The 23,746-nt window shown below is 40.5% G+C and overlaps 2 protein-coding genes across 2 annotated transcripts in view; one reads left to right on the top strand and one right to left on the bottom strand.

Moving 5' to 3' along the window:
• The window catches only part of col14a1b (collagen, type XIV, alpha 1b), a 208,527-nt gene that overhangs the window by 163,403 nt on the left and 21,378 nt on the right, over nt 1–23,746 (top strand). Inside the window, 2 exon segments of the mRNA XM_078290196.1 lie at nt 20,884–20,979; nt 21,703–21,756. Coding sequence (XP_078146322.1) covers nt 20,884–20,979; nt 21,703–21,756 — 150 coding nt within the window.
• On the bottom strand, nt 4,432–18,985 carry LOC139919268 (uncharacterized). Its single transcript, XM_078290514.1, has 12 exons — nt 18,919–18,985; nt 18,078–18,203; nt 14,700–14,842; nt 14,156–14,265; nt 12,573–12,659; nt 10,389–10,459; nt 9,432–9,581; nt 8,585–8,710; nt 7,345–7,581; nt 7,103–7,245; nt 6,500–6,603; nt 4,432–4,581 (listed from the first exon to the last, which is right to left on the bottom strand). The coding sequence occupies exons 1-12, from the start codon at nt 18,983–18,985 to the stop codon at nt 4,461–4,463; spliced, it is 1,485 nt and encodes a 494-aa protein (XP_078146640.1). The 3' UTR covers nt 4,432–4,460.

The following is a 23,746-nucleotide window of genomic DNA, read 5'->3' as shown; positions in this document are numbered from 1 at the left end:
CGGCCATCAGCCATCGAAGGAGTGATTCCTTTACCAGCACCGAAAGACGCTCCACTGCTCGCGTTGCGTCCGATGGCTGCGTCCAAGCTAAAAAATTGCCGGATCCAATTCTCGATAGCTGACGCACGCGCTCTCCCACATTGAAATAAAATTGAATTGATTGTTTTCTGGTGTATTCATTCAAAATTCAACGTGCTCTGTGGAGCAGGGAGAACGTCACATTGGCGCAACGCTGATGGCAACGCTAAGTGATGCTGGTAGTGGAGCTGTAACGTTAAGCTGTTAGACCTCTGGGTTAGCTGATAGCTAGGGTTGCCAGATGCCCTGTTTTCGACCAGACTGTCCGGTTTTCAGATGCATTGTCCGTGTTCGGTCAGAAGGGTCGACCGGACATTTAAATGTCTGGTCAAAATCATTCTGTATAATAACTGTAGCCCTGCTGATATTTCCCTGTCATGGTGTCTGTTGCTTTAACAAATCGCTATAGGCTCATGGCTAGAGCAGGGGTAATTCCACTAATCCAAAGTGACAAGTGAGCGGATGTGCTCTATACATGCACATCCGCGCACGTGCACATGGACGCGAATGAATGTGCATACCCACAATGTCCGGTTTTCCCAAGATATAAATCTGGCAACCCTACAGATAGCATAGCATTGTATTGATTCCATCTTTTACTTGACGTGCTGTATAATATGTCTGTAACTCTGTGGGATGTTCTGAACATTTATAACAGTTTGCAATGGGATATGCTGCCTCTTCACTTGACATTTCTGAACTGTAGGCTAACGCTACTTGTCTAGGTGGAGTCTGTCATGAAAACACCAGTTCATACTTTGTCAGTTTCAGGCCACCGTAGCTCCCGGGGAGGGGAGGGGTGAGAGAGGTTGGGCGGAGCTGGGGGCTTTGACTGAGACGTTTGCCGATGTTGGGTTTGGCAAAATAAGGGTTTGTCCGAACTTCCAGAAGCCATATACTCCCATTGATTTCAAAAATACAATAAAAATAGCTCTGAGACATACTGCTGACTGAACTCTGCAGGTTCTTCCTCCGAGGCATTTCCTACAATCACCTGCTTAGAGCTACTAGCTAAAAAAGATGCCCAGTGGCACAGGGACTAAGTGATTGCTACTTCTATGAAATAACATTAAAATGGCTACCCTTACAATCAGCAGTTAAAGCTGCACAAGGCAAGATTGTTATATAAAAATACACCCATCTTATCAGCTTATATTTGCCCTGTTGGCCGAAAATTATTTCAGGTAGCAGATTGAGCGAAATACAGCAGCAAGAGCTCTGTCCACACTAAGCTGGACTCACCAACGATGGTTAAATCTACTGCCAAAATATTTTTTTCACCATTTCTACGTCACATTTCTACGTCACATTATAATTTCTGGGTAAAGTCCTTCAAACCTTTCAGAAATTCAGTGATTTTGGCCACTTGGGGCTGCCAAAGTGTGAAGTTGCCTTTTACAGCTTTAAACTGTAATTAATGTACATCAAAAAAAAAAGGCCGGTGAACAAGACAAGTTAAGACCGGGATTGATCTCAGACAGTAAGTGATTGGTTGAAGCGATACATGGCATAACTTAAAAATAAGATACTATGGCCAAGACTATAACCAAATATATAATAAAAAGCCGATAAAGAAGACTTTGAAGACACCTATTGTTCATACCTTAGAGTGACTTGAGATATGACGTTATTTAATAAAAATGAGACCCTCACAGTAGATGGACAGGACGATGATCCCAGTCACCAGCAGAAGGCCCAGCAGGCCCAGACTCACTGCAGCAGCTCTGAAAGGGTTTCTGCTTCTCTGGACGGCCGGAAGATACGTTTGAGTGTGTGATCCTGCAGAGGCAAAGTACACATAGATCACATTCACATTCACACCAAGCATGTTCTGAATTTATTTGAACTCTGGAGCGTTTATTCCTACGGCTGGGTATCGTTAGGATTTTTACTGATTCTGGTGCCATGTTCGATTCTTCTTATCGATCCGATTCTTTATGGATTGATGAAACAAGGGCAAACTTAGAGAGCACAGAGAAGTCCTTCATGCTTTGCTAAAGTTGTACGGACTGGAATCAGATTTGTTTTAACCCCACCACTGCAAAAGTCTCTAACCTGGCAAACTGAAAGATTACCAAAACTCTGTCTAATAAAGAAGCAACTTGTGAGTCCATGTGACTTTTCTTTACAAGCTCTGGTTCTCTTGTAATTGGGCAGTGTGAACATAAACGAAGCAAATTCAAAAATGCAACAATGTTAACTTTTCCACTACGGTTCGAACAAAAGAAAACAAACTAGTTGAGATCGCACCTTTACTATGTGAGAAGTAACACTAAGGAAACGCCCAAAGTTTTAAAAGACTGGTGTAGAAGTTAGATAATATCTAATTGTACAAATGTGAAATTGATCAAGCATCCTTTGCTCATTATTTAATTGTAACACACATTCACAAGCCTTCATTTTACAATATTCAGTTGTAATGATTTCAGATGTACCTCCTTCCTGTGTCAGATCAGGCTGCTGGTCTCTCAAAGTGTCTGCGCTCTCGTAGATCTCCACCATCCTCTCCTCCCTCTCTCCTCTCTCCTCTTGGTCTCCTCTGTTATATCTCACCTTCGTAGTGAAGTCTGGTCTGGCATAAATATCTGTAGACATCTTGAGGGATGAGAGAACTGAAAACTACACTAACTATATTATCCTTTACTGATGCTGCTGTCAGTGTTTCTTGCTTCAGTGTGTCTGTTTCTGTCTGTCAGCTAGGTTTCAGCAAGTGGCATCAAGGAAGTAGCAGCAGCAAAACACACACCACACACACACACCACACCCAGTCACACTCACACGCATTTATCGCTGTTGGATGAAAACCTCATAACTCCAGTTTTGGTTATTTTCTGGTGATTTTCATGTTTTAACTTCAGTTGTAGGATTGCATGTTTATCTGTAGGATGATAAAATTCAAATTCTACAACTCTTGGGTTTTTGAAATCTTTTCAGAACCAATTAGATCCATTCAAAAATGCATTGATGTCAAGATGTGTGAATGCACCCACACGCATTTATACACAGCTGCATGCCCACACACACACACACATACACACACACAAACAGCAGATTTACAGGGTTTCCAACACAGGAAATGTGATGTGTTAACTGCTCAGGTGGTGGACCATGCCTGGTGGAGGAACTGAAAGTGTTGTTCACTAACTTCTGATGTTTCACTGGTCATCAAGTTAAGATGCTAAAGTCTTAATGTTGCTGTTTGGCTGCAGTTTGACAGAATACAACAAAAAATAATAGAAACAAATCTTTACCGCCACACGACCAAGGTCTGTGGCAACCACTTTCAGCACAGTAGGAGTCCCAAGTCACTCTCAAGTCTTGAGGCACAAGTCTCAAATCGAGTCCCAAGTCTAAATGTAGATTACCAAGTCAAGTTCAAGTCATTAATGTCAAGTCTCAAGTCTAAATGTAGAACAGCAAGTCAAGTCAGAACAAATCAAGAGTCCAGTATCAATTTAATATCTTAAAGAAAACTAAATATCTAGGACTTTTCAATGCAATATGGTTTTAATAGGATAAAAACTTAGTCAAATAGTCAAATTCAATAAGCGAGCACCCATATTAATGTTTGATGTCAAAATAATAATGAAAAATGCCATAAAATGTGCCATTTTTAACTATACAGGCTGCATGTATTACACTGTGCAGAATACATACCGAACGGAGACTAAAGTGGACATCAAACATTAATATGGGTTGTCACTTAATGAATTTGACGATTAAATACAAAGTAATTGGTTTAAAACAGTATTTCTACCTATTTTTAAATCTTGTGCTTTTATTTTGAAGGCTAAACGGCCAAATCGGAAGTCCTGTTTCTGCTAATTTGAGCTAGTCTTACCTATCGAGGCTGGGGTGCGCAAACATGACGTATTTTGAAATAACAGCTAGAGTGGCGATTTCAGCTAGATAATGGTGTTAATTTTCGGTCTTTTCATGTCAGTTTGGGATCGTTTGGCTTCAGGAGACTTGGATTATGCTGTACGAGCTGCATGGAGACATTTTATGGTTATTTTCCGTTATTTTCTGAACGCTGAAGACAGGTGTCCAGCAACCTCAGTTGTTTTGGAGAAAGCTGCAGTGTACTTTTTCCGGGGATCTCCGGGACTGTTGTATGGACTAACAAACTTTACCCAATTTTCTACTGGCATAGGGGTGAGTAGATAATGACTGAATTTTCATTTTTGGGTGAACTTTACTTTAATCAAGACATTTTAAGCAGACATACACTTTTATCAACAGTCCAGCAATATACCAGACCACATAATTTAGCATAAAACACAGAACGAGTCATAGCAAAGTGATTTTGGTCACATTTGTCAATCATTCAAAAGCAGATCCCAACACTACACAGTCGCCTATCAGCAAAGAAAGTAGGAAATCTATTTCTCACAGATCCAGAACTTGAAATCATTCCACATTTGTGTCCACTGTCCTTGGTGATTGCAGCATAATACGTAGGGCTTGTAACTGGGGCTTTGAGGCAGTCTTACCGCCCAGTACCTGCAGAACAAACAACATATTCTCCTTTGTAATAGAGCTGAAACTATTGATTATTTCCATTTTGGAATAATGTATTGAATCTCACATCAAATATTCAAAATACACATCAGTTTTTTTACCAGTGCACAAAAGCTCTATAAAGTGATGTATCAACTAACTGGTAGCCCAGTAAACCAAAAGTATTAAGCCTTTCAAAATGTAAAAGAAAAATAAATCTATTTATCTTTAATAAATGTAATGTATTTATGAATCTCATCTTTCTTTATTTAGTAATCCTCTTCTAAGGGATCTGCACAAAACGCAAGGGATTATGGGTAGAAGTAGACGGATGCGGTTCCTCATGCTTGGAAAGTCTAGCAGAACTAAATTAAGTCTGGACTGATGCTCATATCCAGCTATTTCTTCAAGTGTTCTTGAGAACACCACAAAAGAAGAGAGAGACAAGTCCATCATGCTGCAAGTAGGGCCACATTTCATTCCAGAGGGCTAATCCCTACGCCCTACACCCTGTGAAGTCACTTCCGTTCGTAGTGAAAACTCTGAAGGGCCGCAGGGAGTAGCTTTCCAAGTAACGGGTCGTTTGGAATGCCCTTCGACGTCATTTTTCGAGGCCGTCGCATATGTGTCAACAAGGCAGACGCTCATCAGTGTTGTGAGACTGTCCACTGTGAACGGGACAAACTGCTTTCACCGGCCATTTATCGGTTTCGCAGTAAGTTATAAACCTACTGCACAACTCCCATAAGGTAACAAATTATTGTAATGATATGGTCAATTTTCTAGCAGCCATTTTGGCTTCGGGTCGCTGCCGGTCGCCGCCACTGTTGTCGTCGTTTTCTTGATTAGGCTTGTGATGTGGCAAAGAATTGTGGGAGCAAAGTGACCATCGCCTGCTCACTTCGAAAATGACCGTTACATAGGGCCCTTTGAAGGGGCGAGTTTTACACACTTTGGATTGGAATGCCCTTCAATATGGCGGCGGTGTGCGCGGCCCTCGTTATGTTCACTTTAAAGTGAAGAGCCCTACATTTTGAAATACAGCCTTGGTCTCTCTGCAGCCTGCAGACTCCCTACAAGACACGCCCCCACAGGCTACGTCAGTACCAGACACGCCCCCACAGGCTACGTCAGTACCAGACACGCCCCCACAGGCTACATCAGTACCAGACCCCACAGGCTACGTCAGTACAAGACACGCCCCCACAGGCTACGTCAGTACAAGACCCCACAGGCTACGTCAGTACATGACTCGCCCCCTGAGGATATGACAGTACAAGACATTCCCCCACAGGCTGAGACACACACCCTGAGGCTACGTCAGTACAAGACACAGCCTCTTGATGCTACATTAGTTCAAGACATGCCCCGTAATGCTACGTCAGTACAAGACACGCCCCCCTTGACGCTACATCAGTACAAGGCACGCCCCCTGAGGCTACATTTTCATAGGAAATAGTATGGTAGTTTGTTTTTCACCTGTATTACTAGGCTATTCTCTGTAAATTGCCACTCTTTGCGGATTCTAATGACCCATTTCAGCCACCATAGCCACCATAGGTTATAAATAAAATGATGTGACGACCCCCTAGGGGTCCCGACCCAGGTTAAGAATCTATGGTTATCATATATACCTTTTTTAGTTAGGCTACCGTTCCTCCTGCAGCCAAGGGAGGCCATCGATTTTTTTCATTTATTAATGGAGGCAATTCTTGTTATTCTCCAACTCATGGCGGGAATTGGTGCCAAATATTAAGATTATTAAAAACAAATTATTTGATTACAAAAATTTCAATTTTTTTTTATTTATGGAACATTCTTTGCCACCCAACTTTTTAACACATCCATTCTATTAGTTATAAACAGTGCCTTTGATAGCACTGTGATAGAGTAAAACTTAGAATAATGTAAAATATCTCACGTTGATGTCAGCAATGATCCGTCCACCCACTCCCACATCCGTCTCGCTGTATAATGCAGACCAATCCAGGAAGCTCCATCCTGATTCAGTTTACTGACAAATTCCTGATTATTTGGCGAAAGAGGCCACAATTATTTCTCTGTTCTTAAAGCATAAGTTTGGTGATTTTGTTCCTATATATAATGAGTCTCTTCATCCCAGTAGTTGTTGGACCCACAGACAATATTGTCTCCAGAGTCAGCGGTCAGTTGAAACAGCGAGCTCCGCTGCCTCTTGCTGCAACAATGAGTCCAAACTGTTTGTCAAAATATCTCCAAAAAAGCCAGTCTGTGAAAACGATATGGAGAGCGACCGACGTATTTCTATCCACAAAGCAGCAGCACTGTACCTTTTCCACTCAGTGGATCGTCTTCTACCAACAGTTTGGACTCATTGTTAGCAGCAAGAGGCAGCGGAGCTCGCTGTTTCAACTGACAGCTGACTCGATAGCCAAATACATATAAACACACACATAGAAATACACATATAAACACACAGGCACACACATATATACAAACCAGCACAAGCTCTCACACAAAAACACAAACATACACACATACACACCTGTTCCTCTCTGCTGTTTATGACCACCAGATCTGATCCTTTGCTATGACAGTCCCATCTGCTGTTCGCCCAAGTTTTCTTCTCAGTAGATTTATAGTAACAACTGCAGCCAAATTTCTCCCATCCTTCAGAACACGACTTCCCTTATTGTCAAAGAACTGATTTAGTAACAGATTTCAATTCATTCAACGTCAGATTGATTAGAATTTACTATTTACTATGTATTTTAAATCCTATCTTACCTGCAATTTTCCCAATCAGCTGGTTTACTTCAGTCAGTGACTGGTTTTTCTCTTGAATCAGATTGTGGTAACTGGTCAGTAGCTGGTTTCTCTCTTGAGTCAGATCATGGTAACTGGTCTTTAACTGGTTTTTCTCTTGAATCAGATTGTGGTAACTGGTCAGTAAATTGTTATGACTGATGTTGAGTTGGTCTCTTTGCAGCACCAATTTCTCTCTCTCCACAATCACTGAAATATCTGACGACAACCATGAAAAAAAAAAAATATAAATATGTTAACAACATCAAACCCTTCTACTTTAAAGTAAAAGCAGAGCTGAGTCACATCTTGTGTTTGACTGGTAACCGGCAACACTTCTCCGTAGGTACGTTTGGCTTAGCTATTAGCATTTATGCACTGTGCTTTGCTATGTTTGTCATTAGTAGGCCTCTATGGTGCAGGGGCTTTGCTGTGTGTTATTTACAAATGTGTTGCGGTTTCTGTTGCCCTCTAGTGGTCAGAAAATTTTGCTTATTGCAGCTTTAACCGTATTGGATAAATATAGTGTTAGCCACAGCTTGAGGTGCTAGCGATGTATTCGCCAGTCAGAAGCTCCTACTGTCTTTTCTACTGCAGGTTTGCCCAAACTTCCGGAAGCCATATAATCAATTTCCTACAATCACCTGCTTAGAGCTACTAGCTAAAAAAGATGCCCAGTGGCACAGGGGCTAAGTGATTGCTACTTCTATGAAATAACATTAAAATGGCCACACCTATATTCAGTAGTTAAAGCTGCACAAGGCAAGATTGTTATGTAAAAATCCATCCATTTTATCAGCTTATATTCGCCCAGTTGGCGAATATAAGCAGGTAGCAGATTGAACGAAATACAGCAGCAAGAACTCTGTCCACACTAAGCTGGACTCACCAATCTGCTGCCGAAATATTTTTTCACCATTTCTACCCCTACAAGGCACTAAGAAGAAGAAATTTAGCTCTGAGCTCATCCTACTGAAGTCACATTATATGATTTCTGGGCTTTTCAGAAATTCAGTGATTTTTCCAAAGTGCCGCCAAAATGTGAAGTTGCCTTTTACAGCTTTGAACTAATTAATATACATCAGAAAAAAAGGCTGAAGTCATACATGGCATAACTTAAAAATAAGATACTATGGCCAAGACTATAATCAAATATACAGTATATACAGTATATTACAGTGACTTAAGATATGACGTTATGAAATAAAAATGAGACCCTCACAGTAGATGGACAGGACGATGATCCCAGTCACCAGCAGAAGGCCCAGCAGGCCCAGACTCACTGCAGCAGCTCTGAAAGGGTTTCTGCTTCTCTGGACGGCCGGAAGATACGTTTGAGTGTGTGATCCTGCAGAGGCAAAGTACACATAGATCACATTCACATTCACACCAAGCATGTTTGGAGCATTTATTCCTTTAGTTCAGTTCATATCTCCAGGTGAGAACGATGGCATTTGAGCTCTGGTGGCACCAAATAAAAACACAGAGAGTCTCAGTCCTCTAACAAGAGAACTTGGGGAAGCCACCCCAAAAAGCAAGGGATTATGGGTATAAGGAGATGGATGTTGACATCTGATAGCCAGCGGCTCCTCGTGCTTGGAAAGCATAGATCACATTCATACCAAGCATGTTCTGGAGTGTTTATTCCTACAGCTGAGTTAGGATTTTAGCAAGTCCGGTGCGATTTTCAATTCTTCTTATCAACCCGATTCTTTATGGATTTCCACCATGGTCTGAACCATGGTGTTACCATGTACCAAGTTTACTTTTTTTGCATTTCCAAACTCTTTTCACCCTTACTATGTGAGAAGTAACACTAAGGAAAGTCAACACCCAAAGTTTTAAAAGACTGGTGCAGAAGTGGGTAGGATATGGTTTAGAAGTTTGGTGCAAAGATATCTGAACCCTTTCACTTTGGCTTTTGCAGAATGATAATATCAAATTGTACAAATGTGAAATTGATCAAGCTGTCATCACTCATTTAATTGTAACACATACACACACACACACACACATACATTCACAAGCCTTCATTTTACAATATTCAGTTGTAATTATTTCAGATGTACCTCCTTCCTGTGTCAGATCAGGCTGCTGGTCTCTCAAAGTGTCTGCGCTCTCGTAGATCTCCACCATCCTCTCCTCCCTCTCTCCTCTCTCCTCTTGGTCTCCTCTGTTATATCTCACCTTCTTAGTGAAGTCTGGCCTGGCATAAATATCTGTAGACATCTTGAGGGATGAGAGAACTGAAAACTACACTTATTATACTTACAGAACTGTTTCGATTTACCGTTACGATACTACGTTACACCGTAGAATTTGCTGTATTGCTAAATATATATACGATTCTACAGTATGTAGTTTTATTCTAGAAATGTAATTTTATCTATATCCTATATTGATGCTGCTGTCTGTGTTTCTTGACCAGGCTGCAGTGTCTGTCTGTTTCTGTCTGTGTCAGCCAGGTTTCAACAAGGGGCAGCAAGGAAGTAGCCGCAGCAAAACACACACACACACACTTTTACATTTGTCTTTTACTCCAATTTCCATGTTCCTCTGTTGGATGAGAAAATTCAAATTCTACAATCTTTTGAGAATCAATTGGATCAATTAAAAAAATGCCTTGATTAGCTTGTCAAGCTGTGTGATAGCACCCACATGCATTTATACACAGCTGCATGCATGAACGCCCACACACACACACACACATACATGCACAGACAAGTGTGCGCGCGCACCCACACACACACACACACACACACACACACAAACAGAGCAGATTTACAGTGTTTCCAGCACAGGAAATGTGATGTGTTAACTGCTCAGGTGGTGGACCATGCCTGGTGGAGGAACTGAAAGTGTTGTTCACTGACTTCTGATGTTTCACTGGTCATCAAGTTAAGATGCTAAAGTCTTAATGTTGCTGTTTGGCTGCAGTTTGATAGAATACAACAGAAAAGAATAGAAATTAACCGCCACACTGATTAGAATTTAGTATTTTCTATCTATTTTAGATCCTATCTCACCTGCAATTTTCCTCTTCATCTGGTTTACTTCAGTCTGTAACTGGTTTCTCTCTTGAGTCAGATTGTAGTAACTGGTCAGTAAATCGTTATGACTGATGTTGAGTTGGTCTCTTTCCAGCACCAAATTCTCTCTCCACCATGACTGAAATATCTGAAAACCATGAAAACAAACAAAGCATGTCAGCAACATCAAACCCTTCTGCTTAAAAGTAAAAGCAGAGCTGAGGCGCATCTTGTGTTTTGGTAAATATCTGTTTTCACTTTTTCCATTACTGCCCACTGTTATGTACTTCTGGTGGCAGTGAAGAGGCAAAAGAAAACTATCCAAACTAAACAGTCAGAAGCTACTAATGTCTGTTCTGCTGCAGTTTTGCTCAACCTCCCGAAAGTCATAGGCTCACATTGTTTTCAAAAAATACGTTAAAAGTACCTCAGAGACACACTGCTGAGAACTGCTCTCAACATGGAGGAGCAGCAGCTCGATACCGAGGTCCTCCCATATCACTGAGCTTCTCACCCTGTCATGAGGAGCGAAGCCAGACACCCTGTAGCCAAACTTCATTTCGGCCGCTTGTATCCACGATCTCGATCTTTCAGGCTCTACCCAGAGCTCATAACCAAAGGCGGTGGTCGAAACAAAGACTGACCGGTAAATCAAGAGCTTTGCTTTACGGCTCAGCTTCTCTTCAGCTGCTCTTCATTCAGCCAATCCCCGAATTACTGCAGCCGCTGTACCTAACGGGCAGGCGAAAACCCACGATTCGTTTTACCCTCACTCGTGAATAAGACCCGGAGACACCTGAACTCCTCCACTTCAGGCAGTTGCTCACCCCTCATCTGGATGGGACAGGTCACTTCTTCGGGGACAGAACCATGACTTCAGACCGCACATCACACTCAGCTGCCAAACGTTCCAGTGTACATCTGTCCCATTGAGATGAGGGGTGACCAACCGCCTCAAGTGGAGGAGTTCAGGTGTCTCTGCGCTTCAAACAACTATTGAAAGCCTGTTTGAAGCGTAGAGGACTTTGCTAAAATCCGAAACATTTATTTAGAATATTAGCAAAAGAGCTCTGCACTTCAAACAGACTTTTAATAGTCGTTCAGCCACAACAAAAACCTTGGCCAGCACTTCCTACTATCACCTGCTTACCACTGCCACTTGGGGCCGCCAAAGTGTGAAGTTGCCTGTTAGAGCTTTACACTCTTATTAAAGAGTAACTGAACCCCAAACCCAAATCTGTGGTGAAGCCTGACACCTAATGGTGAAAAGTAGGGTACTGAACTGGCCTTCTCCTATTGGCTGGTCTTTGTGCCAGGTGATGTCACCATCTGTTGTACTGGTGGTGACATCACACGGAAAAAAAAAAGATTGCCAAGAAGCACATTGCGCATTGTATCCACTCTGTACCTATTCCTGTGTTGGTTAGTTAGGTACCTCAATGATCAGAAGCAACCTGGTTTTACAAGCTAGTAGAGTTTAGTAAGGACAAAACATCATTAACATAGCATTATCATGCATTACCATTGCACCTCTATTCAGAATAGCATGGACATGCAGTGTCAGTGTTGTTAACTTCCAGCGTGTGGAGGTTTCAGAAACAGACTGGATGCTCTTTGGCTTCATTTGTTGAGGTTACCGGTATTGATTTGGAAAATTCAATTTATAGCAGCCACAGATTTTGCACACTGCAATGCTGTTTCCAGTAAATGTTATGAAAAAAAACAAAAAACTTCTGTAGGAATTCTCACTGTTTGTTATAGACAGATTAACAGATTAATAAATGTTTGCAGCTGACAAATTTCCAGTCTTGTGCATTACAACAGAAACATAACCAACAAAACTAAGACAGTGTCACTCAGTGCAGCTGGAAACGTTCACCTTAATCAAGACATTTTAAGCCAACAGAATAAATACACTACATACATCAACACATTACATTAAGTCAGACATTGTTTAGTGGAATATTTTCACAGGAATCTACCAAACCACATGATTCAGCATGAAACACAGAACAAAAGACTTGAATGGACATAAAATGGATAAGTTTCATAAAATACAATTTCATAGCAAATGGTCACATTTGTCAATCATTCAAAAGTTCCCAACACTACACAGCCGTCTGTCAACAAAGAAAGCAGGAAAACTATTTCTCACAGATCCAGAACTTTGATTGAGAATACCAGCCTTGTGTCCACTGTCCTCGGTAATTGCAGCATGATGCGTAGTTCTCGTAATGGTATTTTTGAGGCTCTCCTGCCGCCCAGTTGCTGCAGAACAAACAACATATTCTCCTTTTTAATAGAGCTGAAACTACTAATTATTTTCATTTTGAAATAATCTATTGAATCTCACGTCGAATATTCAAATAATCTATAATCAAGAACACACATCAGTTTTTGACCAGTGCACAAAAGTGATATGTCAGCAAAATGATAGCCCAGTAAACCAAACATAGAAAGCTTTTCAAAATGTAAAAAAAGAAAAAAAAGACATATATTTTTAATCAGTGTAAATGTATTTAGTAATCACAAATCTCAATATCTCTGCTTTTCCTGTTGCCATTTTCGTGTGATATTTAAGATTCAATATGTCTCTAATCTCTGTCTCTGGATGCTCATATTCAGCTATTTCTTCATGCATTCTTAACTGGTATGAACTGTGCCGATATTGTGGCGGTGCGCCGCAGACAAGCTATGTATGGGAAAGTCATGCATGTGCATTTCAACAATGGGCAGTCAGTCAGTCAATCAGTTGGTCAGTCAGTCAGTCATTTAAGGACAAAGACTATTATTGGCCATCTCCGCTCAGCTGTCTGGCAAAAATATGTTTTTTTCCTGTGCTGTAAATCATCTCGTGACCCCCCAAAATGACGTCACGACCCCCTACAGGGTCCCAACCCAGGTTAAAGCTGCACTAAGCAATTTTCCGACCACTAGAGGATGACAGAAACTGCAACACATTTGTCAACAAACCACAGCAAAGCTGCTGGACTACGGATGCCCCCAAGGACAAACCGTGCATCAAGGCTAATAGCTAAGCTAAACCTATGAGCTAAACATACCTACGGAGAACTGTCGCCGGTTACCGGTCTCACTTTGACAGATCTTTCTCCCGCTGAAGGTCACATGTCCCACAATGACAAGTGAAGAGGCAGGTAGCAAGTTTACTAGTTGAACAAGTTTACTTGATCGCTTCATCGATTCCACCACTACGAGAATATTTTTCAGGGATGGGAGGGGGAGAGCGCCACTTTCAAACATCGAGGGAGGAGACAAGCTAGTTTTAAAAAAAGGAAAAGCTGCTGAATGCGTCGGGAGGAGCTTTGATTCAGTCCAACTTTTCACAACAAGATTTAGAAAAGAGGTGACAACAGCATTGTTTACATCATAACGTCTCACGGAAATCTCCACATAGCACACGGTAGTTTCAGGTTTGGTTATAGGGTCTGAAATCGCTTATTGCAGGTTTAAGAACCCCTGTCTACGGTTATCTTATATACCTTTATTAGTTAGGCTACTGTTCAGCTGCAGCCAAGGGAGGCCATTGATTTCTTAATTCATTCATAGAGGGGATTCTGCGTATTCTCCATGTTGCCCATGGTGGCAGTTGGTGCCAAATAAAAATATTAAGAGATAACAGAAATGATTTGATAAAAAATGCTGAAAATTTGTTGTAGCCCTACTTTGTAACACATCCATTCTATAAGTTACAAACAGTGCCTTTGATAGAATTGTGATAAAAAAAAACTTGTAAAATGTCTCACCTTAGTGTCAGCAGTGATCCGTCCACCCATTTCCACTTCCATTTCTCCTTTTGCACTGTACACAGACCAATCCAGGAATCTTCATTCTTATTCAGCTTAATGACAAATTCCTGATAATTAGGCAAGAGACCACAATCATTACTCTGTTCTTATATCGGTGTTTCTGTTAGAAAATTAATGTTTTGACCATTTCTGTGGGCAAAAAACCTTGCAACTCCTCCAAGATGCATGAATCAAAAGAACCAAAGGATTGAAGAAATTGAGCTACTTTTGGAAAACAATTGCCATAGCTTTAATATTTAAAATTAACATGTTTTGTCTGCAGCAGCCTGGACAATACATTTTTCTCCAAGAGTAGCTGAAATTTTCCATTCCTCTGACCATCTGAGGAAAACAGTTTGGTTAACGATAGCCAAATACATATAAACACACACATACAAATACACATGTAAACACACAGGCACACATACTGTATATGTACAGTACATGTACAAACACATCACACAACGCAAACCATCACAAGCTCACACACACACATACACACCTGTTCCTCTTTGCTGTTTATGACCACCAGATCTGCTCCTTCCTCCTGACATTTCACTCTGCTGTTCGCCCAAGTTTTCTTCTCAGTAGATTTATAGTAACAACTGCAGCCAAATTTTGTCCATCCCTCAGAACACGACCTCCCTTATTGTCAAAGAACTGATTTAGTGACAAATTAAAATTCATTCTATGTCAGATTGATTGGACATTAGTATATACTGTGTATTTTAAATCATATCTCACCTGCAATTTTCCTCTCCAGCTGGTTTACTTCAGTCTGTAACTGTATTTTCTGGTCAGTCAGATTGTGGTAACTGGTCAGTAACTGGTTATGACTGATGTTGAGTTGGTCTCTTTGCAGCACCAAATTGTCTCTCTCCACAATGACTGAAATATCTGATGACAACCATGAAAAACAAAACAAAACATGTCAACAACATCAAACCATTCTTCTTAAATTGGTAAATATCTGTCACAATGAGGAGGCGCCTGTGTGGGGAAGGAAGAAGGTGTGGGGAACAAGAGTCATGTGTTTTGGACAAATCAGTTTTCAACTGAGGAGGTTAAAGGAGAACACCGGTGTAATTTTACTGTGCTCTTACCTCCATTAATGCCCATGAAAACTCTAAACCCAGTGATGTATTTGCCAGTCAGAAGCTCCTACTGTCTTTTCTGCTGCAGTTTTGAAGTCACAGGCTCCTGTTGTTTTCAAAAATACATTAAAGCTGCAATAAGTGAAATAACCTGACCACTAGAGGGCGACAGAAACCTCAACACATTTGTAAATAACACAAGGTAAAGCCACTGCACTACGGAAGCCTACGAAGGACAAATGGAAGGATAAATGCTAACAGCTAAGCTAAACCTACCTGCTGAGATGTCTCACTGGTTACCAGTCTCACTTTGACAGATCTTTCTCCCGCTGAAGGTTACATGTCCCACAATGACAAGTGAAGAGTTAGGTAGCAAGTTTACTACTTTAACAAGTTTACTAGTTTAACAAGTTTACTAGTTTAACAAGTTTACTACTTTAACAAGTTTACTAGTTTAACAAGTTTACTACTTTAACAAGTTTACTACTTTAACAAGTTTACTAGTTTAACAAGTTTACTAGTTTAACAAGTTTACTAGTTTAACAAGTTTACTACTTTAACAAGTTTACTAGTTTAACAAGTTTACTACTTTAACAAGTTTACTAGTTTAACAAGTTTACTACTTTAACAAGTTTACTACTTTAACAAGTTTACTACTTTAACAAGTTTACTCGCTTGCTTCATTGATTCCGCCATTTCAGAATTTTTACAGGAATAGGAGTGGGAGAGCGCCGACACAAGCTAGTTTTAAAAAAATTAAAAGCTACTGAATGGAGCAAGAGGAGCTTCGTTCAGGATCGGAATTTGACAACAAGCTTTAGAAAAGAGGAGAAAACAGCAGCACTGCTGTGGATATTGGTTTATCATTATGAAATCTCCACATAGCACAAATTAGTTTCAGGATTGGTTATAAGGTCTGATATCGCTTAGTGCCGGTTTAAAAACAGCTCCTAGCATGATCTTATAAGGCCACAATCATTGCAGTTGCAATCATATCAAAAGTAGTTCCCCAATAGTCCCCATTAAATGCAATAACAGGAACATGTGACTTCAAACCTGCAACAGAACAGACAGTAGGAGCTTCTGACTGGCAAATACATCAGTGGGTTTAGACTCTGCTTAGGCATTAATGGAGATATGAAAATAGTAAAATTACACCGCTGTTCTCCTTTAAGGGGTCTCTGTAGCAGCTTGTGGACAAAAAGGCTATTATGTGTTTTCCAGTGTTAAAAGATGCATAGAGTACAGCACTTTAACCTTCTGACCTGGTGATTTTTGAAGTTCTCATAGCACATCATTCTGTATCTTGCCCACACAAAAACAGCAACAGGAAAAGCAAAACTAAGCACAAAGCCACAGAGCAGCACGTGTTTTCAATCTTCTTTATGCATTACCGAAGAAGTGTTATCCATTAAATTCCATTCAGCAACAGCCTGTCCTTTTTAGTGGTAATTAGGTGGTGGTAACAATCAGTAATATTTTACTGGCTCATTGCACAAAATGACCATAATATTAGCGATCGAGGTTCACAAGTGTTGTTGATCAATGCTAGTCACTCCACTGTTATCTCAATGGATGCTGAGATTTCAAGCTTTCTAACAAGCAGTCCGGTCCGTACACAACCAAACGATCGGCTTTGCAGGACACGAACTGCAACAAAGCCAAAACAGCCTCTTTCTAAAGCCAGAAAGGCTAAAGTCAAATCCGCTCCAAAACCTGAGTGAACACTGCTGCAGCATTTCAAAGGCTAGCTAGCGAACGTTTCTTGTTGATGCAACAAAGCAAACATTAGCTCGCCGCAGCTTCACTTTGCATAAGTATCTGTCAACCAATATGCTCACAACCTGTTGTTAGTAAGTGGCTAAAGGGTATTGGGTAAAGTTAGCTTTGGTTACAGCTTGAGCTGCTAGACCAGACTCAAGAGTTAGCCGATGGCATAGCATCGCTAGCTATTGATTCCATCTTTTACTTGATTTCATATGTAATATTTCTGTAACTCTGGGATGTTCTAAACATTTATAACAGTTTCTAGTGGGATATGTTTGCCACTTCACAGTTAATTTCTGAACTGTAACGTAGCTTGGCTAAGTGGAGTCTGTTGTGAAAACACCAGTTCATACTTTCTGTCAGTTTCAGGCCACCGTAGCTCCCGGGGAGGGGAGGGGTGGAGGAGGACACACATTTGCCGATGTTGGGTTTGGCAAAATAAGGGTTTGCCCGACCTTCCGGAAGCCATATATATACTCCAACTGTTTTAAAAAATTCATGAATATCAGAGCCATACTGCTGACTGAACTCTGCTGACTGCTCTCAACATGGAGGAGCAGCGGCTCAAGAGGTTCTTTCTCTGAGGCATTTCCTACAATCACCTGCTTAGAGCTACTAGCTAAAAAAGATGCCCAGTGGCACAGGGACTAAGTGATTGCTACTTCTATTAAATAACATTAAAATGGCTACACTTACGATCAGCAGTTAAACCTGCACATGGCAAGATTGTTATATAAAAATACACCCATCTTATCAGCTTATATGTAATTAATGTACATCAGAAAAAAAAGGCTGGTGAACAAGACAAGGTAAGACCCTGATTGAGGGTTGAAGTGACATGAGACAGTAAGTGATTGGTTGAAGCGATACATGGCATAACTTAAAAATAAGATACTATGGCCAAGACTATAACCAAATATATAATAAAAGGCCGATAAAGAAGACATTAAAGACACCTATTGTTCATAGCTTAGAGTGACTTGAGATATGACGTTATTTAATAAAAATGAGACCCTCACAGTAGATGGACAGGACGATGATCCCAGTCACCAGCAGAAGGCCCAGCAGGCCCAGACTCACTGCAGCAGCTCTGAAAGGGTTTCTGCTTCTCTGGACGGCCGGAAGATACGTTTGAGTGTGTGATCCTGCAGAGGCAAAGTACACATAGATCACATTCACATTCACACCAAGCATGTTCTGAATTTATTTGAACTCTGGAGCGTTTATTCCTACGGCTGGGTATGGATTTTTACTGATTCTGGTGCCATGTTCGATTCTTCTTATCGATCCGATTCTTTATGGATTGATGAAACAAGGGCAAACTTAGAGAGCACAGAGAAGTCCTTCATGCTTTGCTAAAGTTGTACGGACTGGAATCAGATTTGTTTTAACCCCACCACTGCAAAAGTCTCTAACCTGGCAAACTGAAAGATTACCAAAACTCTGTCTAATAAAGAAGCAACTTGTGAGTCCATGTGACTTTTCTTTACAAGCTCTGGTTCTCTTGTAATTGGGCAGTGTGAACATAAACGAAGCAAATTCAAAAATGCAACAATGTTAACTTTTCCATTACGGTTCGAACAAAAGAAAACAAACTAGTTGAGATCGCACCTTTACTATGTGAGAAGTAACACTAAGGAAACGCCCAAAGTTTTAAAAGACTGGTGTAGAAGTGGGTAGGATATGGTTTAGAAGTTTGGTGCAAAGTTATCTGAACCCTTTCACTTTGGCTTTTGCAGAATGATAATATCAAATTGTACAAATGTGAAATTGATCAAGCATCCTTTGCTCATTATTTAATTGTAACACATTCACAAGCCTTCATTTTACAATATTCAGTTGTAATTATTTCAGATGTACCTCCTTCCTGTGTCAGATCAGGCTGCTGGTCTCTCAAAGTGTCTGCGCTCTCGTAGATCTCCACCATCCTCTCCTCCCTCTCTCCTCTCTCCTCTTGGTCTCCTCTGTTATATCTCACCTTCGTAGTGAATTTTGGCCTGGCATAAATATCTGTAGACATCTTGAGGGATGAGAGAACTGAAAACTACACTAACTATATTATCCTTTACTGATGCTGCTGTCAGTGTTTCTTGCTTCAGTGTGTCTGTTTCTGTCTGTCAGCTAGGTTTCAGCAAGTGGCATCAAGGAAGTAGCAGCAGCAACACACACACCACACACACACACACACACACACACAAACAGAGCAGATTTACTGTTTAATGTTTCCAACACAGGAAATGTGATGTGTTCACTGCTCAGGTGGTGGACCATGCCTGAACTGAAAGTGTTGTTCACTGACTTCTGATGTTTTACTGGTCATCAAGTTAAGATGCTAAAATCTTAATGTTGCTGTTTGGCTGCAGTTTGACAGAATACAACAAAAAATAATAGAAACTAATCTTTACCGCCACACGACCAAGGTCTGTGGCAACCACTTTCAGCACAGTAGGAGTCCCAAGTCGCTCTCAAGTCTTGAGGCACAAGTCTCAAATCAAGTCTCAAGTCTAAATGTAGATTACCAAGTCAAGTCCAAGTCAAGTCCATGTCATTAATGTCAAGTCTCAAGTCTAAATGTAGAACAGCAAGTCAAGTCAGAACAAATCAAGAGTCCAGTATCAATTTAATATCTTAATCTTTTCATCTTTTCAATGCAATATGGTTTTAATAGGATAAAAACTTGGTAAGAGCATCATGAGTTTGATTTCTATAATCAGTTTCAACTTCAATAAATTCAATCATTCCATACAAATTCAGAAAACAGAATTTAAATTCAGTCGTCTGCTGGAACAAATCTCATCACTTTCAATCTAAGTCATTTACACAAACACAAGATCTCAAGTCAAGACTTTAGAAACCTTTTCAAGTCATCAAAGTACAAGTCAGAGTCAAGTACCAAGTCACCAGAACCCAAGTCAAGTCAAGTCTCAAGTCTTCTCTTCATGCATCAAGTTGAGTCTCAAGCGATTACAATTGTGACTCAAGTCCAAGTCATGAGACTCGAGTCCCCACTTCTCATATGCAGTATCGATGTTGTTAACTATCAGGGTCTGTAGGTTTCATAAACAGACTGGATGCTCTTTGGCTTAATTTGTTGAGGTTTCCAGTATCGATGTTGAAAACGGGTAACAGTTCATGTGCTTCACACTTCGTTCAAACTTTCCAACACTTGCAGACGGACGCTCTGAAAACATGCAGCTGACAAACCTCTGCTCTGCCTCCAGGCCTTGACTTGCTCTGTCCTGACTGTGTCTGTCTGCACACTACTTCAGTCAGTATTCATGCATTGGTAGACATGGTGGTAAATTTGAATACAAAACCATTTTTAATACAATAATTTTTGAAAGGTCGGATTTCAAATTTTAATGAAGACATTGTTTAAATTTGGTTTTGCTTGAGTTGTTAAAACGTAGTGCCGGATGTAGAAACGCCCCCCCACACACACACACACACACACACTGCTAGCAAGCACACACACATAGACACAAAAACTGCTAGCGAGTGTGCACACACACTTAGAAACACACTCGCAGTCACATATACACACTCAGACATTTAGAAATGCTCTTAAACACAGAAACACACACACACATGCATGTAGGCAGATACACACTTAGATGCCCAGTGACACATGTGCACACACACACACACACACACACACACACACACACACACACACAAAACAAGACATACCTGACAAAAAATGATGCTTTGATCTTGTATCCAGACTTATCAAGCTCATTTTAGGATTTTTTTCAAGATATCTGCCAACAAGACAGTCTTTCTCTCTCTCTCTCTCTCTCGCTCTCTCTCTCTCTCTCTCTCCAGGGGCCGATCGGTCTGGTCGGGGATACGGGTGTCCCGGGACCCCAGGGACCCCCTGGTCCACAGGGCCCCAGTGGACGCTCCATCATCGGGCCCCCGGTAAAACACACACACACACACACACACACAATGACTCCTACCCTCCCTGTCTCCCTCTGTCGGTATGGAGCTGAAGTCAACATCACGTCCAGTATAATTCTCATCAGACTTCCATTTAAAACGTGATTCTGATTTAAAAAGTTAGTGTGATTATTACTAAAGCAGAGCATTGTGGGTTTGAAGTTAGCAGAATATTTATTTTGTTTTTGGCTTATACCAAGCTTCTGCATCGAACACTGATATGAATCTTCACCAGTATAGCTAATAAGCTCTAATAAGTCTTTCTGCTTTACGTCCTAAACTCTTTTCCACCTAAACCTTTCCTTTTACTTCACATCATTTAATTTTGCGGCTCTGCTCGTGATTTAGGGATACAAGATGGCGCAAATGGAAGCAATTTTACTTAAGTTATATTCACGTGTTTGTTTGTTTTTTCATGATTCTGAAAATCTACCTCCGAACACTATACAAATAGCCGTAATCAAAAGTGATTTTGCGGCCCTGCCAGTCGGCATCTATTGTGATTGATTTAGGGATGCAAAATGGCGCAAACGAAAGCATTTTTATTTATTATTCAAGTATTGTTGTTTTCTTCACAATATTGAAAATCAGCCTCGACACACTGTACAAATAACCATAATATTAAAACGAACCAGAATGATATTTTTTTAATAAGTGCTCATTTAAAGGTTTACATTAACCCCTTCCTGTCCTTGTTTCCAGGGAGGACCAGGAGAGAGAGGAGAGAAGGGTGAAGGTGGACTGCCAGGATCACAGGTAAAAAATGAAAATACACGGTGACAGTTTAGATTAGGAAACACATATTAACTATTAATAAGTTGCTTATTAACATGCATATTAGTAATGTATTGGGTCATTATTAGTCATAACAAACCACTTATTAACACCTTATCTAGATCCAGATCTAGTTTAAATAGATGAGTGAAAATGTCTGCGCTCTTTTTGTCAAGTCCAAAAAAACAAACAGAAAATGTCTCAAGTGCGTAAATTCAAAAATTCTGAGCGTAGAAGATCAAAAAGAATTTGCACACTATAAAGGAAAAAAATCAAAAAGAGACTAGCCTTTTTTTCACCTTGTCACCATGTAAATAAATTGTGGCATTTTTTGCCTCAGCTGGCCTCTTTTTGTTTTTTTACATTCATAGTGTGCAATTTTTTTCAGATCTAGTTTACCCACCTTTTTTAAGATGATATATATCTATATTATATAAACCCACAGTATATTACAGTGTTGAGACGACGTCAAAGTCGTCCATCACTGCAACCTGCATTGATTTGTGAAATCAGAACCTAAATATCTCTCAAATATCAGTTCAAAACAGTTTCCAAAGCTGTTTTAATGATTTTTTACCGTGCCATGAGATGATATATGAAGATTTTGTTTGTTTGGGTTGATGTTGAACTTTCTGCGCATCGCTGTCTGTGAAACATTTGCTGGAGTTTGATTCATCTCATGTTTAAAGTGTCTGAGTCAGGTCCAACATGCAGAGAGCCGACAGATTCGTTTACATCGTCAGTCACAGAACACGGAGCCAGCTTCAGATTCAGAAGGTTTGCGTCTTGGCAAAGCGTCTCCAACAAATAATTACTGCACAACTGTAAATTACTGGGTTTAATTTGACCTTTAGGAAGCAAACAGTTGTCAGGTTTTGAATAATGGTGCCATTTGCAAAAGGTTGATTTCAGTGATTCCAATCCACTGTTTTTGTTCCCTGGGTTTGTGAAACTACAGTGAGCTGCAGTCACAACTGCACAGCGACGCATTTTAAAACTGAAAATAAAATATCAAATGCATGGTGATGGAGGAAGCTACGGCACATTAATCTGCTAAATGACTTTGAATTCGTCCAAATACATTTGGACCGCGCAAAAGTGACTGTAATTCTTTAACTGCTGATCTGATATGGCTGAAAATATGCACAAATTAAAGCTCACAGTCACTGCAAAAAAACATCAAGCACTCGGTCTTTCTCAACATGCATTCTTGTGCGTGCTGGTGCCTCCATGACATGTTGACGTGAGATCTAATGGTGGAAATTCGATTCTAAAACTAAGAGAGACAGATGACAGATTAAGATTACTACTATTAGATTTTTTTCTCTGAGATCCGAGGAATACTGATGGAACCTCTTGTGGATCTTTGTCTGTCTTTCCAACTCTTTTAGCTTGACAACTCATACTAGTTAAGTGGAAAGGAAAGTTTTACTCTCTGGTTTAAAGATCTTATGCTCCATTTGACACCAGACAAAATGAGGTATTCTTCGATTTCTACACCATGAGCCTGTTTTAACCCATGTAGGAAAGATGGACGCTACTCACATCTCACTCTCATAAAGTTGCATCTAAATTATTTTTTAGCAGTGGTGCAATAGGGGTGGGAAGTGCTACTATTTTGTATTATTTAAAATGCAAATAAGACCTTGAACAAAACAAAAAAGATCCTGTAAGTTTACTCGGCAGCTGAGGAAGCATGGGGCAGTGACCTGGCTGAGGAGAGTGAATGGGAAGATCCAAGACTGACTGGGAGAACGACAAAAAAAACCAGCACAGCAGTCTGCGGCAGAAACAGCTGGAAACTGAACAGCTGTGCTTCTTAATTGATCACACAACATCTGTAACGTCTGTAAAGATCTTCTCTGTTCTCACTCTGAGAAGTTCCTTCTCTCCAGGACTGAGGAGTCAAGTATCGACTTGGTGCTTTTGGATAAGATGTTCACCCAGTGTGTTGCTGCTCAAATACTCATAA

This window comes from Centroberyx gerrardi, chromosome 19 (genome assembly GCF_048128805.1).
Source record: "Centroberyx gerrardi isolate f3 chromosome 19, fCenGer3.hap1.cur.20231027, whole genome shotgun sequence".
Classification (NCBI taxonomy): Eukaryota; Metazoa; Chordata; class Actinopteri; order Beryciformes; family Berycidae; genus Centroberyx; species Centroberyx gerrardi.
Note: the sequence above shows the minus strand (reverse complement) of the source record. Positions and strands in the feature narration are given on the sequence as shown.

Coding starts and splice junctions, on each gene's coding strand:
- LOC139919268 (XM_078290514.1), bottom strand. CDS start 18,985: ATGGTGGAGATCTACGAGAGCGCAGACACTTTGAGAGACCAGCAGCCT. Junction 14,843..18,077: donor CATCGTCCTGTCCATCTACT/GTGAGGGTCTCA, acceptor TTTGACAATAAG/GGAGGTCGTGTTCTGAGGGA. Junction 7,582..8,584: donor CATCGTCCTGTCCATCTACT/GTGAGGGTCTCA, acceptor GGTTGTCGTCAG/ATATTTCAGTGATTGTGGAG.